This window comes from Rhincodon typus, chromosome 8 (assembly GCF_021869965.1).
Source record: "Rhincodon typus isolate 14 chromosome 8, sRhiTyp1.1, whole genome shotgun sequence".
Taxonomy (NCBI): domain Eukaryota; kingdom Metazoa; phylum Chordata; class Chondrichthyes; order Orectolobiformes; family Rhincodontidae; genus Rhincodon; species Rhincodon typus.
The window spans coordinates 68,928,862-68,946,335 of record NC_063339.1 but is presented as its reverse complement, the minus strand read 5'-3'; the positions used below and the strand labels follow the sequence as shown (position 1 = coordinate 68,946,335).

Genomic DNA, 17,474 nt, shown 5'->3' with positions numbered 1-17,474 from the left:
GCTGGAGGAACACAGCAGGCCAGGCAGCATCAGAGGAGCAGGAAAGCTGACATTTCGGATTCGGACCTGCTCCTATGATGCTGCCTGGCCTGCTGTGTTCCTCCAGCTCCACACTGTGTTATCTCTGACTCCAGCATTGGCAGTTCTTACTATCTCCCAGATACAGTCAGGTAGATGGTTTAGTGCTGGGTAAGGTAGGAGAGGTAAGCAGTTAGTGAAGGAGTCTGCTGAGGCTATCCCCATCTCAAACAAGTGTGCTGTTTTGATTAATGTTGGGGATGATGGGCTCTCAAGGGAATATTGCACCAATAGCCAGGTTTCTGGTACTGAGACTGGCTCTACTGTAATGAGAAGTATCCCAAGTTCCAAGCAATCAATTATACTAGGGGTCTCTCTAGTCAAGGGCACAGACAGATGTTTCTGTGGCCAGCAGTGAGACATCAAAATGGTATGTTGCTTCCTGGTGCCAGGGTCAAGGATCTCTCCAAGAAGGTGCAGAAGACCAGCAGAAGATCTTTGTACATGCTGGCAGCAAAGACACAGGAAGGAAAAGGGACAATGTTCTGCAGAGACAATATAGGAAATTAGGCAGGAGGTTAAAAAAAGGTCCTTTAGGGTAGTAATATCTGGATTACTCCCAGAGCCATTTTCTGTCCACATCAAGATATTACTGCCAGTTCCATGATTCCTTACCTATCTTAAGCTTTCGTGGGTGACCTTATCAAACAGAAATCTAGATATGCTACATACACAAGTTTCATTTTTGCTACCCCACCGGTTGCATCATCAAAACACTTGAACAAATTTGTCAAACATAATTTTTCTTTCTAATTTATTTGATCATGCCATGATTTTCTTTGTGCATTGTTAAGACTTCCGTAATAACTTGATACACTTGCCTTTGTTGGTCAATGTATTGCGTATATGATTTGGGAAGTCATGTTGCAGCTGTACAGGACATTGGTTAGGCCACTTTTGGAATGCCATGTTCAGTTCTGGCCTCCCCTACTATAGGAAAGATATTGTGAAACTTGAAAGCATTCAGAAAAGATTTACAAGGATGTTGCTAGGGCCACAGCGTTGAAGGCTGAAAGGCATGGATACGGTGAAAAGCCAAAGTCTTTTCCCTGGGGTAGGGGAATCCAAAACTAAAAGTCATAGGTCTAAGGTGAGAGGAAAAAGATTTAAAAGGGACCTAAAGGGCAACTTTTTCACGCAGAGGGTGGTGCATGTATGGAATGAGCTGCCAGAGGAAGTGGTGGAGGCTGGTACAATTACAACATTTAAAAGGCATCTGGATGCATAAATGAATAGGAAGGGTTTAGAGGGATTTGGGCCAAATGCTGGCAAGTGAGACTAGGTTTATGTAGGATATCTAGTCAGCATGGATAAGTTGGACCGAAGGGGCTGTTTCTGTGCTGTACATCTCTTGACTCTAAGACTCTATAATAGTTTGTTACTTCTCAACTCTTTTGCATCAGTTCTCTTATGCAATCCACAATGCATACACAGCAATGGATACATGCCAAATCATGGCATTTGAGATAACAGTAGGTAACTGATTCATGCAGCTGGTCTGTGTTACGAAGATTTGATGGCTGAATCTGAAGATGTGAACAACGTAAGATATTTTAATTGTAAATTGCAAGTTGGCTATATGTCCTGTTGAGGTGTCACTTGTACGAGAACAGTATGGTGGTATGGAGCTGGTTGGGGTTGTGGTTGCTATGAGTGAGGTATAACTGTGGGAAAATGTAATGTCTAACACTTTGTGGCTAGCAGTCTTGGGGTAATTTACATGAAACATGGCACGGTTGGGTATATTTTTACTTTTTTAGATCTTAAAAAGAATTGTTTCTCCTCAATTTGTTCTCTTGATTGGTACACAGGTTGAATCTCATCATCATCTTCACAAGAGGATTGACTTAAGGGGCATGCGTTTGAGTTAAAAAAATTTGGCCATCCCTCCTTCCACCCAATCATCAAGGATAGGCTTTTGTGTTACACTATTCCAACTATTTGATCGCGGATTTTGTTCAGATCTTACACACTGAATTTTCCTTCACTTTATTTTTTGAGACATTACTTCACCTCCCGCTTTCCTCCCTGCAAAACTTCAGTTGCTAAAATTTGGAAATATATTTTAAACCTTACTAAAAATAATAGATGTGGTGCAATCTTGTGTTTGTCATCAATAAATTGTCTTTTGTATCACTGAATTTAAACTTGTAGTAATTACAATGTTACAGTGCAGTTAGCAGGTGTGAGTTGCAGTGGCAACCTGAACTTTCGCGTGCATGTTGTACTCTGGACCTGTGGGTGGTGATGATAAAGGCTCCAATCTCTTTGGAAAGATGTACAGACGATTCAGACCATGTTTGGCTATGATATGAATGCACCTTCCTGAGTTTCTGGCACAACGACAGGGATAATAACCCACTGCACCACTAGACATTCCAACATATCCTTCGACGGATGCCAATGGCAGTTGATAAGAGTGGGAGAGATTCCTGGTTAGCCATGTGATAGAAAGAAATTGGAACCTTTACCATCATTATCAATAGCTATTCAACCTTGTGCAATTATGTAATTACAAGACAAATAATGGACAGTTGACTTATTTATTACTAACCGTGGAGAGTTGAGGTCACCGCCATTAATATGTTCATATTCACTAAATTCCTGCAGAGACACATCATTTAGGTTTTGCGATGAAAAATATAAGCATTGATCCTTCTTCATCATATTGAGGAAACCAAGCTTTTGCCTCCTAAATTTGGGAGTGTCGTCAGTCCAGTTTGAGAAGACCTTCTTTATTTCCTCCAGATAGACCTGACCAATGCTTCTAAGTTCTGCGTATCCCTTTCCTTGAGAATGAAGGGCTGTTTGCTCCTGCAGAAAATTAGTTAGATTCTCCATTTCCTTAACAAAGTCATGATCGAACAGTTTCTGAGTGTTGGTGAACACTGACCATTTACCATCGGACTTGTCGTATACTTCTTGAAGAAGGCCGTACTCTTTGGCCAGTTGAAAAATGGGATTCTTCATACTCGCCCCATGAATGTACTGAGCTCCTTCATCCACGACCGATTTGCCTGAATGCAAAAGGAAAGAAGAAAAATCTGTAAGGACTTTTTTTCTACTTTAAAGTTAACTATCAATAATTAATAGACTCCTCTCCATGCTAGGAAATTCAGAATGACTAGTGATTAGGTCATATGCTTTTATTTTTATTCTTGCTCCATGAATGTACTGGCTTATTTATCAATCACTGATTTGCTAAAAATATTGAGAGGAGATTTTCATTCTGATGTAATTGCTGCAGTCAATTGTTCTGGAGAAATCAATCACAAAAGGAAATATCAAACATCAATTAGCATTTCTCAAAGGACGTATTCTACAATATTAAAATCGACTAATTGGAAAGATCATTAAATGATACACAATAGTTGTGTTTACTTCCTACCAGAACAAAGTTTAACAGTAGCTAGGAAAAATGTTATAATCTATGGCAAATGGAAAATGCACACCCGCTTTTAAAGTGGTGTAAAACCTTTTATTTAGTTTCTGGGCCTTAACAATGGAAGCATATTGGAGCTAGATTCTTGCTTTCTCCTGGACTGGGTTACAAACCTCATAGTAAATTACATAGGTGAAGTATTTTGGAGTGGGTAACCAGTGCTTGCAAGGACTATTTAGCAGTTCTATCTCTCTCCACCAATGTAAGCTGGAATAATCTGCAGTCAGACCATCTGAGACAGTCCCGGCTGCACAGGTTTTGAACTTTAACAGCAGTTAATAGCCTCTAGACAAAAGGTAATTCAGCCTCATAAAGGAGAGCTAAACAGCAGAAGAAGTAAGGCATAGACAGAATTAAACAATTCCATAATCAACAGGTCAGATCAAACCTTTAAGGTTCTTGTACATTCAGTAGCCACAGGGACTCTGGGGTCCTTACCCATTTACTCGACACCAACCCATGCACACCTAAAGTTGCCACATGTCATATTTAACACGAGATCCCATACTGCTGTACAATACTGGTGGAGATAGGAGGTGGCCCTTAAGGAGAGGGGGTGGTGTAATGGTAATGTCATGGGACTAGCAATCCAGAACCGAATGTGAATGTTCTGGGGATATGGGTTTGAATTCCACCGCGGAATTCAAAACAATCTGGAATTAAGATCTTGATTAATGGGAATTAAGTAGCCATTGTTGATTGTCATTAAAAAAATTACCATCTAGTTCACTAATGTCCTTTGGGGAGGAAAATCTATTATCTTTAACTAGTCTGGCCTCCATGTGACTCCAGACCCAGAGCAATGTGGTTGGCTCTTAACTGTCTTCTGGAGATAAGCAACAAACACTGGCCCAGCCAACAATGCATGTATGGTTCTTGTTTAAAAATAGTGCCTATGTAAGGGCCTCAACAGACTCAAGGACCTGTTGGATTTTACAGTTCCCCACTCTATCCCACTGCTTTCAAATCGACTGGTAGGGAAGCCTAAAATGAGTTTACCAGAGAGTGGGTCAAGTAATGATAACCATCATTAGTGTCGTGGTGCAACAGAGCTGTAGGATGAAGGCTTGAACCCTATCTGCATCGCAGATGTTGCAAGAAAGTGCTGTGAAAACCTGGTATAACCCTCATTCTAAACTTACCATACAGCCAAGGTACTAAACCTTGGTTCAATCAGGAATTTAGGAAAGGATGCCACGACCAGCAGTAATCATACTAACAAAATGAATAACTAAGGTAGTGTAACTACATTCTAACACTACACTCATGTCAACCAAGGGAGGCAGTATCGAATACGCAGAGCTATGCAATCACACAACCCACAGATCAGACCAAAACTTTTTCAGTCCAACCAGATCCAGTTGTGAATGGCGATGAACAATTTATTAGCTAATCAAAGGGAAAGGCTCCACAAATATCCCCATCCTCAACCACGGCAGAGCCAGCACAAGGATGAAAAATTTCCAACCATCTTTGTCCCAGAAGAACTGAGTGGATAATCCATTTTGGTCTACCCTTGAGCATGGGGAGGGGATAGCCAACCGGGATTATCACTGGACTGTGAATCCAGAGACCAAGATAATGTTCTAGGGATAGTAGGAACTGCAGATGCTGGAGAGTCCGAGACAACAAGGTGCAGAGCTGGATGAACACAGCAGGCCAAGCAGTATCATAGGAGCAGAAAGGCTCACGTTTTGGGCCCAGATGAAGGGTCTAGGCCCAAAACATCAGCTTTTCTGTTCCTATGATGCTGCTTGGCCTGCTGTGTTCATCCAGCTCTGCACCTTGTTGTCTCTAATGTTCTAGGGACCAAGGTTTGGATCCTGCCATGGCAGATGACAGAATTTGAATTTAAAAAAATCTGGAAATCTAATTTTGACTATGATTCCATCGTCGATTGTCAGAAAAATCCATCTAGTTCACTAACGTCCTTTAGGGAAGGAAACTGTCATCCTTACCTGGTCTGGCCTAAATGTGACTCCAGACCCACAGCAATGTGGTTGACTCTTAATTCTCTTTGTGCAATTAAGGTTGGGCAATAGATGCTGCCTATCCAGTGACGCCCTCATCCCATGAATGAATGAAGAAGAAATTTAAAAAGTCCACAATCACATAATCCAGTTTTCAGCCAGTCTGATTCATTCTCTATGATCTCAAGAAACATAGCCCTTACAACATACCAGCTTGTGGTACTGAGGACCTGGGCTCCTGAACTAACTATAGCTTTACTCAAACCTAGCCCAACAACAACACTTGCAATTACCCCATAGTGTGGAAAAATGCCAGGTATGTTCTGTTACCAAAATGCAGGTCAAATTTAATCTGGTCATTACTCCCCCAACAGTTTACTGTCAATGATCAACAAAATGATGAAAAGTGTGATTACTCATGCTATCAAATAGCCCTTAATCAGTGGTAACCTATTAACCAATACACATTTTGAGTTGCAACAGGTCTTCAGCCCTCATTACAACCTTGGTTCAAACATGAACACAAAAGCTGAATTTGAGAGGTGAGGTGAGAGCAGCTGCTTTTGACATCAAGCACTTGACTGAGTGTGGTATCAAAAAGCTCTGATTGTCTTTGAGTTGGAGTAAGACTGGACCAGTATGTGGAACAAATGCATTATTTTTCCCAGGCAGATGGGGCTAGTTTAGTCTGGGATTATGGTTGGCATGGTCTGAACGTTCTGTTTCCATGCCGTATGACTCTATGACTTTATGATTCCTGCAAAACTAGAGCCAATCGAAATCAGTGGGAAGAAGGCTCCACTAGTTGAAATTATTGCTAGCATAAAGGAAGGCAGTTGTAGTTAATTGAGGCCAATCATCACAGCCTTAGGAACACCATCTTTCTTGGGGCACTGTCCTAGGCCCAACCATCTTCATCTATTTTATCAAAGGCCTTCCCTCCAACATAAGATCAGAAATGAAGCTGATCTTCAATGACAACACTATTAAGCTTTATTCGCAAATCATCAGATGTAATTACATTTGGCAGTTAATTTGATGCAAGATGAAAACAAATCCTAAATTAATGCTAAACTAAGAGTTTATTTTGCTTCAAATTGCTAATTTGCGTAATTTGAATTTGCCCGAAGTTTCTCAAACAGGCTCAGTAGGGAAGAAACTCATTCATGTCGTATTGCTATGTCAATTCTCTGAGTGGGCCAAACAGCAATCTTCAGTAATATTAATGATGCCTAGATCCTGCGAACCAACACATGTCTTTGTAGCCCTGTACCATCAGCATGGGGGTGGGTTGAGGGGGTAGAAATGGTGCCACTTTACTTTTCTGCTCCTCCTATCTCTCATTCCTAGTCTGATCACCTCCTCCCATTCCTTTTGAAGACCAAATAGAAACTGTGGCAAGATATCAATGATTAGCACTTCCTTTCTTCTAGTGACTCCTCTAATATGTCCAATAAAGAATCACAGAGCTTACCCTTCCAGTTCTTAGAGAATTTCCAGAATAAATGTTTAAAGTGTGATGGTGAACTCTTAACAACATGTCTTAGAATTTTGCCTCATGGATTTCATAGTCTTCTTCAAATGCCGAGTAACAAATGAACACTAAAAGGTGGTATATGTTTCAGTTCCACACAAAATCCTCCAAAATGACAGGGCTGAATCTGTTTTTTGTTTGGACAGTAAGTGTAGCATTCAACCTCAAAGCAGGAATCCCTTCATCTAGGAGCTGGTCAGGTTGCCTTGTGCAATTGCATTCTTCTCAGCTCATTCCACATGCACGCACAAGTGTATACCAAATATTATGGGTAGAAAGTTCTAAAGCAGTGGGATCTCCTAGGTTCCAAACTTCTTATTTAAAAGGCATCTGGACATCATTTCACACCCTGCAAACCAAGAGCATCATCAGATCTCTGTTGGTCATCCCCGCCTACTCCTGGAGATGTCAAACAGAAAGTCTGCAGCACCTCCTTAGAAATACTCCTGCAGGCTGTTTGGAAGAGAATGGGTGCATAATTTCCATGCGATGACAATAGGTGACCCACTCCAACTGGGAAAGAGAGCTTGGAGATCATTGCAAAATCACGGCCTGTGGGATATCCAAGAGAACCTGATTCCAGTGCTGGAAAATGATGTATGATCTGAGCTGTGCTACTGTCTACTCAATACAACCTTGTACTATCGAGGTATGAAGCATTGTGAAATTTCAGAGGATTGATACACACAAGGTTAGGAGTCAGGCATCTCCATCAATGCCTCAAGAACACTGAATATGTCTCATTGAACTACAGCTATCAATGTTGCACTACACGTACCACAGCAATGTTAGCTCTCACATATCTGCCCAGGTTCACAGATTAGACATAAAAGGAGCTACAACCCTCAGCTCAGGCACCATCAGGGCACTACCCTTTCACTTCAACTCGGAAAATGTACATATTTGATATATTTCCACCAGAGGGTTATATGGGACATATTTGCAACCAAAAAAGTTGGCTTCAGTCAAAGGTATCTCAGTCTCACACAGGTTATATAATACTTTATTTTTTTTCCTTACTCAAACTCTTTGAAACAAAATCACCATTCATTCAGAACCTTTAATTCCTCAGATCTACTGTGGCACATTATCTTTACCAGGGCTGTGAATGTCTGTTTCTGTGATACAGCTCAAAGGACTGACATCTCAAACTGGAAATGTTCGTGTTCACATATGAATGTCTTTTAATGCTCCCCTGTGCCTACAGGTGAAGAACATGAATAATAAGTGCCAATGTACCCTGTTGGGTTGGTGTTGGGGTGAAGGGGTATGCTTAACATAATGCTGCTGATCCCTTTGCAGTGTAGGCACAGAAATGGCAGGACAGCAAAGGGACAGTTCCTGTGCTGAAGGAGTGATTGATATTGTTTCAGTCAGTCATATTTTGTAATGAGTGTGAACAAATAGGGACACCTAGATTGCTTAATTTTTAAAGAGATTAATGAAAAGTCAAGGAAATACTTGTTCCGAGAAATTTCTTGACAGTCACGTGTCTTGTGGTAACTGTTTGTTTACTGCAGAACCCCTGCCTGTACACAACTGTGGTTGTAGCTGTGGCTTTGGGGACTATTTGTTTAGTGGCAGTGGTCAGCCTGGGGACGGAAAAGAGCTACCCAGCCCTTGTCTCCTACTTCTGGAAACACTCTTATTGAGGGTCCAATGTGCTATTGGAGCCCTGGTCTAATCTGAACACTGACTGTACTCCTGAAGATCTTCTGGAAGAATCCTCGATACTATGCTTCCTGAGCAAGATGTGTTGGCAATGATCCCAGAGGTATCTGCTTGCATTTGGTGACATCTGACTTTGTGGGTCAGAATATCAGACTGACAGCCCACTGAACATTCCATATATCCTTTTATTCCTTTCACGAACTAAGGCCTGTTGGACAAAGGTCTTTTTTTTCCAAGTTGAATCCTTGCAGAAAAAGAAATCTATTTTCCCTTTATCCTGTGTGTGAGTGAATGTTTATCTGGTGTGTGATTTTGGATTATTTAGAAGGGTAAACATTTATATTTTCATACAACAGAATAAATGTGTAAACTAATTTTGCATTGTGATTGGTACGTTTTGTTCATTATAAATCAATACTTTCTGATTATGAAATAAATCTGATTTGTGGATTTTTCATTTTAAACTCAATTTAGGGAAAGTATATGAATAGCCATAGCAGGAGCTAGGAAAACAAATAATTTATGTTGTGACCCATGGAGTAATAGAAAAAAGCCAGCTCCCTTCTTGGTCAGAGCAAGATGTTCACCATTTCATAAGAAGGTCTCCATTTTCTATAGCAGTAGCAGCACAAGAGGCACCAACAACTTTACAGGATCTTGGCTTGTGGCTCACAACACTTAGAAATATTTCTTCTTTCTATGCAGTTTTAGAATCTTACTTCCACTCCAGGAATTACAAAAGATGAGCCCAATCCCCCAGGAACATCTCTAACACCATGCCTCTGGAGGGTTGGTGGGGTTGGGGGGTGAGGAGGGGGGGGTGTGGGGAGGGGCTATGTGGAAATTGGTATGCTCAGAGGATACACCATTCAGCAAAGACATTCATTCATCCCTCTGGAGAAGACTTGGGGTCACATTCTAGTGAGTTCATGATCCTACAGTTATTGCAGGGAGTTATAACTGAAGTCTCTGACACTTAAGCGACTGACATCTCCCCTGCCACTCTTCAATCTTCCCTGCAATTAAAGCCGTATGATTTCCTTCAAACTTTCCGGAACTCCCCGTACCCACCCTTAGCCTTCCACTGACCCTTAATCAATTCACTTGCTCTTCCACCCTCACCAAAATGTCTCATGTCTCCATTATGTTTCCCACTCAATATGCAGCTCAGACCTTTCTGTGTCTCCTTGCCTCTATCAGTGTGAGTCTCCCCTCTATCTTGCAGTTGTCTACCTCCATTCCCCAGGATCCCTCTGACACTGCTAACTAGAATACCCCGAAAATTACTATCTTCCCACCTTTATCTGTAACTTTTCTGTTGAGCCCCTTTTGTATTGAACCTCACATGCCTGCCCAGGTCAGTTTTGCTGGGATCAGCCAATGTAGCTGCCTTGCTTGTGTTGACTGCATAGACCACACAGTCCACACCCCGTACACTGTAGCAGTTTAAGTAAAGAAATGCCTTGGTTACGAAGGTCCCATACTTCCCGGAGCTTCCGCAAAGAAGTCTACTCTGTCAGGAACATTCCTCGCATATATGATCGGGTTTGTGAACTTGCAATTTTGCACAGGGTTTGCATTCACATCTCACACAAGACGCTGCTCATGTTGTTGAAGCATATAGACAGTCACAAAAAATAGTCCTGTTCAGGTGTGTTATGACACAGCTCTGGAACAGGTGGAATTTGAACCCAGGCTCTTTGGGTCTGTGAGGATGCTATGGCTTTAAGAGTTGTATTTTGTCCTTTAATTTTGAACGGAGGTTTTAAGACAGAGGTCCAGAGCTGTCAATTGAAAGCCTATAAAGTAAACAGCTTGTGAAGCCTTGGTTTCTTTTTAAAAGTAGAAACAATAGAAGCAGCATGAATGGGTGGGGCAAGCTCCCAGAGAACCAAGATTTGTAGTTTTGGTTTTTCAGTAGCAGCTGCTGGGGTCTTGAAGCTGGATGTGGAAGCTGTTTTTGCTCTGTCTGTTGCAGCTAAAAGCTAGGGTGCTCTTCCTTCTGCTAGAATTGCATGTGAGACAATCTGTTTTACCGTTTGCCTTTTACCAAGGGTGTGTTTATGGGACGTTGCTATATTGGAACAGTTATTGTTTAGTAGTTAAATAATCTATCATTCTGCTAAATTTTCTAATAGAGTTAAGTTATTCCAATTTCTTCTTTCTTTTGTTGTATTTTAACTATAGCATATGAATAGTGTGTTTTGCTTCAAATCTAGTAGTTTGACAATCAAATTGCATCCAGAACTCAACGCTGAGCACTTGCCTTTAAAATAAGAAAAAGTTACAGTCTAGGCTATCTTCATATATTTTGAGGGGGTGATAAAGATACTATCACTGCACTACAAGGACATACTTGCTGAAGCATTTAATCTTGCAAATACAAATACAAGAATGGCATATTCCAATGATCACCAGACCTCATGATACAGGAGAACAGGTTTGACAAGGCAATGCTGATTGACAAAGGTGGTGCCATGGAGAAAACAATGAGGAACTATAACTTCTCCAAGTAAACTACTTGTTTTTTCCCAGTTAGCTGGCTTCTGTTAGAAGAGAGGATTGAGTCAAGCTCCATCCATCAACATGCCATACAGTTTCCTCAATGAGCCTTTTCTAGTATAACCCATTTATCAAGGCATACTTTGTGGTAACCACAGAGTAAGCTAAGTTTGAGACCAAATCCTGGCCACCTCAGAGGCTTGTTAGTACCTAAAGCACTCAGAGAAAATTCAGCAAGACCTGGGGAACATTTGCGCTTGAGCACAGTAGATAAGTGACAAGAAGCAACTGCTTTGTACAAGTGCCAGATAATGAACATTTCTAACAAGAAGAGAAGCAAACAAGTGCATGATAAAAAGTAAGAAATGGAAGTAAATGTTGATAGGGTGGGATGAATTAAATTGAAAGATTCAACATACAATACAGTTCCACATGCATAGAGTACATTTACAGGAACCTCAGTGTTTGGGATAATATTAAGCCATTCAGTTACAAACAGTAGCATACTTCCATCTGCTTATGTGGATCATAGGTCGAGTAGGCCAAGTGGCCTGTTCTTGTGCTAAAAATTCTATACCATCCTGCATAGGAGAACTCTAACCACCTGCCAATGACATCTAATTGCATTAATATCAGCAACAACATCCTAGGCACTCTGGTCAGAAATTGAACCAGCCCAACCACAAAAGTGCAATTGTAATAACAGCAGTTGCAGGCAGTGTATTCTGCAGTAAAATGGGTTCCCTTCTAACTCCCTGAAACATCTCTGCCACACACAAAGACAAGTCAGGTGAGTGACCAAATATTCTTCATTTGTCCAGATGGATAAAGCTAAGACGACACTCAAAGCTCAACATTATTCAGGATGATATACTGCACTTGATCAGTAGGCTATCCACTATCTTAATTCTATGACTATAGTGCACAAGCTGGACTTAGAATCATAGAATCCCTACAGTGCCGAAAAAGGCCATTTGGCCCATCGCGTCCGCACTGAAGAAAATCCCACCCTATCCCCATAAGCCCACATTTACCATGGCTAGTCCCCCAGCCATCACGTACCTTGACACAACAGACAATTTAGCATGGCCAATCCACCTAACCTGCACATTGTTGGAGAAACTGGAGCACCCAGAGGAAGCCCGTGCAGACACAGGGAGAATTTGCAAACGCCACACAGAAAGTCACCCAAAGCTGGAATGAAACCCTGATCCCTGGTGCTGAGAGGCAGCAGTGCCAACCACTGAGCAATTGTGTCCCCCAGCTTCAATGCTTTTTTGACAGTGCCTTCAAAACTCATGTCTTCTATCTAAAGGGACATTAGGATCATGGGAAGACAATCCACCTTAAAGTCACACTCCATCCTGGCTCACCAATTCTTCAGTATTTCAAAGGCAGAATCTCGAAATCCCTACCTAGTAGCACTGTGGGAGTATCTCCAGCACATGGATTGCAGTAAGTCATGAGAAATTCTCAACGGTATCTTCTCAAGCGCAATTCAGGAGGAGAAGCAATGATGCCTTGCCAGTGATGTCCACGTCCTCAGGAAGAATTCTCGTGGATCTGGAAACTTGCGTTCCCTCTTGGCTTTCCAATCTTAGGACTTATTCCCTGTCTCAGGAATTGTGTGCATCTAGCACAGACAGGAATTATTTCCACTTCCATTTGAGTCTCAAGTCATTTCCTCAGTCGAGGTGTTAAATTCCCAGATGAGTGTGGAGTGGGTACAAAGTGATCCACAAAGTGGCTCTAATTAGGCTAATTTATTCATCACACTTCACTGCAATGGAGCTTCTTACTTTATTTTCTTAAAACAGAAAAGTGCTTCGAGCTGCATAAACACATATTTTATTCATTTATACTTTTATATGTTTTTGTTGAACAGAACAGAACTTGCTGATTGCTACATTACATATAAATTATTCACCAAACTGTTTGTACTTAGGACCGAGCCTCTTTATGCAGTATGTTCTCCCAGCACCAGAGTTCTAAACTAAAGTAAAACTGCACTAAAATATATATTGGGATCTTTTCTCCATGGGTAAAATTCAATGCCTTGTACAAAGGGGAGCTGGAAGATTGGAGATAACAAGGTGTAGAGCTGGATGAACACAGCAGGCCAAGCAGCATCAGAGGAGCAGGAAGGCTGACGTTTCGGGCCTAGACCCTTCTTCAGAAATGGGGGAGGGGAAGGGGGTTCTGAAATAAATAGGGAGAGAAGGGGAGGCGGATAGAAGATGGATAGAGGAGAAGATAGATGGAGAGGAAACAGACAGGTCAAAGAGGTGGGGATGGAGCCAGTAAAGGTGAGTGTAGGTGGGGAGTTAGGGAGGAGATATGTCAGTCCAGGGAGGACGGACAGGTCAAGGGGGTGGGATGAGGTTAGTAGGTAGGAGATGGGGTTGGGACTTGAGGTGGGAGGAGGGGATAGGTGGGAGGAAGGACAGGTTAGGGAGGCGGGGATGAGCTGGACTGGTTTTGGGATGCGGTAAGATGGGTGGGAGGAGCTCAAACAGTTCATCCACTTCACCAACACCTTCCACCCCAACCTTAAGTTCACCTGGACCATCTCTAATATCTCTCTCTCCTTCCTGGACCTCTCTGTTTCTCTCGGGCAACCACCTAGAAACCGATATCCATTTCAAGCCCACCGACTCCCGCAGATACCTAGAATACACCTCCTCCCACCCACCTTCCTGCAAAAATGCCATCCCCTATTCCCAATTCCTTCGTCCCCACTGCATCTGCTCCCAGGACGAGGCATTCGACTCCCTTACATCTCAGATGTCCTCATTTTTCAAGGACCGCAATATCCCCCCCTCAGTGGTCGAGAACGCCTTCGACAGTGTCTCCCGCATTTCCCGCAACTCATCCCTCACACCCCCTCCCCGCAATAACAACCAAAACAGAATCCCCCTCGTCCTCACGTACCACCCCACCAACCTCCGGATCCAACGCGTCATCCTCCGAGACTTCCGCCATCTGCAATCCGACCCCACCACCAAAGACATTTTTCCCTCCCCACCCTTATCTGCTTTCCGGAGGGACTACTCTCTCCGTGACTCCCTTGTCTGTTCCACACTCCCCTCCAGCCCCACCACACCCGGCACTTTTCCCTGAAACTGCAGGAAGTGCTACACCTGCCCCTACACCTCCCCCCTCACCCCCATCCCAGGCCCCAAGAAGACTTTCCGACATAAAGCAGATGTTCGCCTGCACATCTGCTAATGTGGTATACTGCATCCACTGTTCCCGTTGTGGCCTCCTCTACATCGGGGAAACCAAGCGGAGGCTTGGGGACCGCTTTGCAGAACACCTACGCTTGGTTCGCACTAAACAACTGCACCTCCCAGTCGCGAACCATTTCAACTACCCCTCCCATTCCTCAGACGACATGTCCATCCTGGGCCTCCTGCAGTGCCACAACGATGTTACCCGAAGGTTGCAGGAACAGCAACTCATATTCTGCTTGGGAAACCTGCAGCCCAATGGTATCAATGTGGATTTCACAAGCTTCAAAATCTCCCCTCCCCCTACCGCATCCCAAAACCAGCCCAGCTTGTCCCCACCTCCCTAACCTGTCCTTCCTCCCACCTATCCCCTCCTCCCACCTCAAGCCCCACCCCCATCTCCTACCTATTAACCTCATCCCGCCCCCTTGACCTGTCCATCCTCCCTGGACTGACCTATCTCCTCCCTAACTCCCCACCTACACTCACCTTTACTGGCTCCATCCCCGCCTCTTTGACCTGTCTGTTTCCTCTCCACCTATCTTCTCCTATATCCATCTTCTATCCTCCTCCCCCTCTCTCCCTATTTCTTTCAGAACCCCCTTCCCCTCCCCCATTTCTGAAGACGGGTCTAGGCCCGAAACGTCAGCTTTCCTGCTCCTATGATGCTGCTTGGCCTGCTGTGTTCATCCAGCTCTACACCTTGTTATCTCAGATTCTCCAGCATCTGCAGTTCCTACTATCTCTGGAAGATTGGAATTTGGTTGCGGACCAAACCCTGATTAAGTCCAGGGCATGAAGGCTAATGGATAGCCAATATGCCTTGCTGCCAATCCTTAAGAGGGCAGTTATTGTCCTCATTAAGGCCTCATCCAGCCACTCTCATTCAGCCGCAACAGGTGAGGATTTAGCTTGGTGTGTACTCATTGTTTGCTTGAGGAACCTGGCATCAGATGGGCACACTGACAGCCACCACCATGACTCCCCTCCTCAAAATCATTCTCACCTACGCCCTGGGTCACTCGCTGGTCCTGAGCCTGTGGTCAGTGCATTGCCAGCTCCCCCCAATCCCTTTCGTGGCACTGCCTGAATGAGGAACCGTTACTCTCTCATTGACTGGCAGCTCTTACGGCAGGTGAGATTTTCATCCTTGGGGTCCTTGACCTCAGTGAAGACCCACTGCTGAACATTTAAATGCCTGAATGGCATTTAACACGGTGGAAATTCCACAAAGGAGTCAATGCCTGCTCTCACTATAGAACCATGGAATCACTGCAGTGTGGAAGCAGGCCATTCAGCCCATCAAGTCCATACTGATCCTCCAAAGAGCATCTCACCCAGACCCACCCCATCCCTGTAACCTATGTTTCCCATGGCCAATCCACCTAACCTGCACATCTTTGGACTGTTGGAGGAAACCCGTGCACCCAGAGGAAAGCCAAGCAGACAGGGGGAGAATGAGCAAACTCCACACAGACAGTTGTCGAAGGATGGAATCGAACCTGTGTCCCCGGTGCTGTGAGGCAGTAGAGCTCCTTAACAGTAAGCAAGATCCCGACCTGGATGAAATTCTACCCTCTTTTATTGGCAGTGAAATTAATGGGAGGGGGCATGGGGACGTTGCGGAATTAACACTGCCTTTCAACACGAGGGAACTGGGATCAGTAAATACTTCTGCTTTTGTAAGTCTCTGTTGAGAAATTCAGATTAAGTCACAAACACCAATAATTTTCTTTGCAAATTACTGTTCATCACACAGTCTGTTTTCTATACTTCCATAACATTTAGTTCACATTGTTCTTACCAAACAGAGAACCTCTGATCCGTCCTCCAGGCTGGCTTGATGCCTCAATTATCTGTACATCAGTCAATCCTTGTTTTAGCAGCTTTCTAGCCGCTCCCACTCCAGATATTCCGGCTCCAACAATGACAATCTTTGGGGTCTTATTCTTGGATTGATTAAAATCCACACTTTGGAACAAGGAGAATACATGGTTACTTAGAATTTTGTGTTACAATGTGGCTTATGAATGGCTACCAGCCATGTATGTTATTAAGGTCAGGAAACGGGCCAGTCAGAAATATCATTTATCTTGTCAATTTTATAGAGTTGAGGAGCTCTGATACATTTAATTGAGAAGAATAACAAGAGAAGACCATTCATGTGCAAGCTCCCTCCCAGACCACACACCATTCTGACATTCCCATTGCTTCACTGTCGCTGGGTCAAAATCTTGGAACACCCTGCAGTTGAGTCACCAGCACCTTCTAAAGGGGCAGTTAGGGGGTGGGTAATAAACACCATCCTCTAGATAGCGACAGACACACACTGTCAAGGAACAGTTTTCCAAAGTGTAGCTTTATCAAGGATTTTCAGAGAGACTCAGAGTTAAGAATTGAACTTTTCAACAATTTTACAGAGCTTCAATGAGTTGGTCTGTGGAGGGATATCAACAACGCACACTTTATCGAGTGCAGAATCCCCAGCAGCACCTTCTGGATTGATCTGTTATTCTGCACGTGTGCGTGCTCCTGAACTTGCTGACAGTGTCAATGGCGTAACTGACAGCTTTTCCATTACTGCCTACACATCATCTTGACTGATGTGTAACTAGAAAATAATAAAATTCAATGTGTGACTGATAAGCAGGTATTAACTGCCCAGCGACAAACAGCAATGAACCCAGACAATCCAGAGGAGGGCAATATTAATCCAGATTTCTTTACAGGTGAAGAATTGAGATGAGAAGTTAACAGCAAGCCTGGCAGCGAATGTGAAGAGAGAAACAGAGTTAACATTTTGAGTCCAGTTTGACCTTTCTTCCAAGCCAGTTCGACACCACTTACAGTATTTTGCTTAAGTGTCATGACTCATAGAATAATAGACACATACAGAATGGAAACAGACCCTTCGGTCCAACTAATCCATGCCGACCATGTTCCCAAACTAAACTAGTCCCATTTTCCTGCATTTGGCCCATATCCATCCAAACCTTTCCTTAGCAAGTATCTTTTAGATGTTGTATCTGTACCTGAATCCATCACTT

At 43.3% G+C, this 17,474-nt stretch overlaps 1 protein-coding gene across 1 annotated transcript in view; it reads right to left on the bottom strand.

The window, feature by feature from the left end:
* LOC109921998 (peroxisomal N(1)-acetyl-spermine/spermidine oxidase-like) overlaps window positions 1-17,005 on the bottom strand; it is a 29,994-nt gene extending 12,989 nt beyond the window's left edge. Inside the window, exons 1-3 of the mRNA XM_048600453.1 lie at window positions 16,995-17,005; window positions 16,232-16,398; window positions 2,633-3,095 (exon numbers count right to left, since the gene is read on the bottom strand). Of these exons, the coding sequence (XP_048456410.1) occupies window positions 2,633-3,095; window positions 16,232-16,398; window positions 16,995-17,005 (641 nt within the window). The remainder of the gene's footprint in view (window positions 1-2,632; window positions 3,096-16,231; window positions 16,399-16,994) is intronic.
* Window positions 17,006-17,474: the final 469 nt, after the last annotated feature.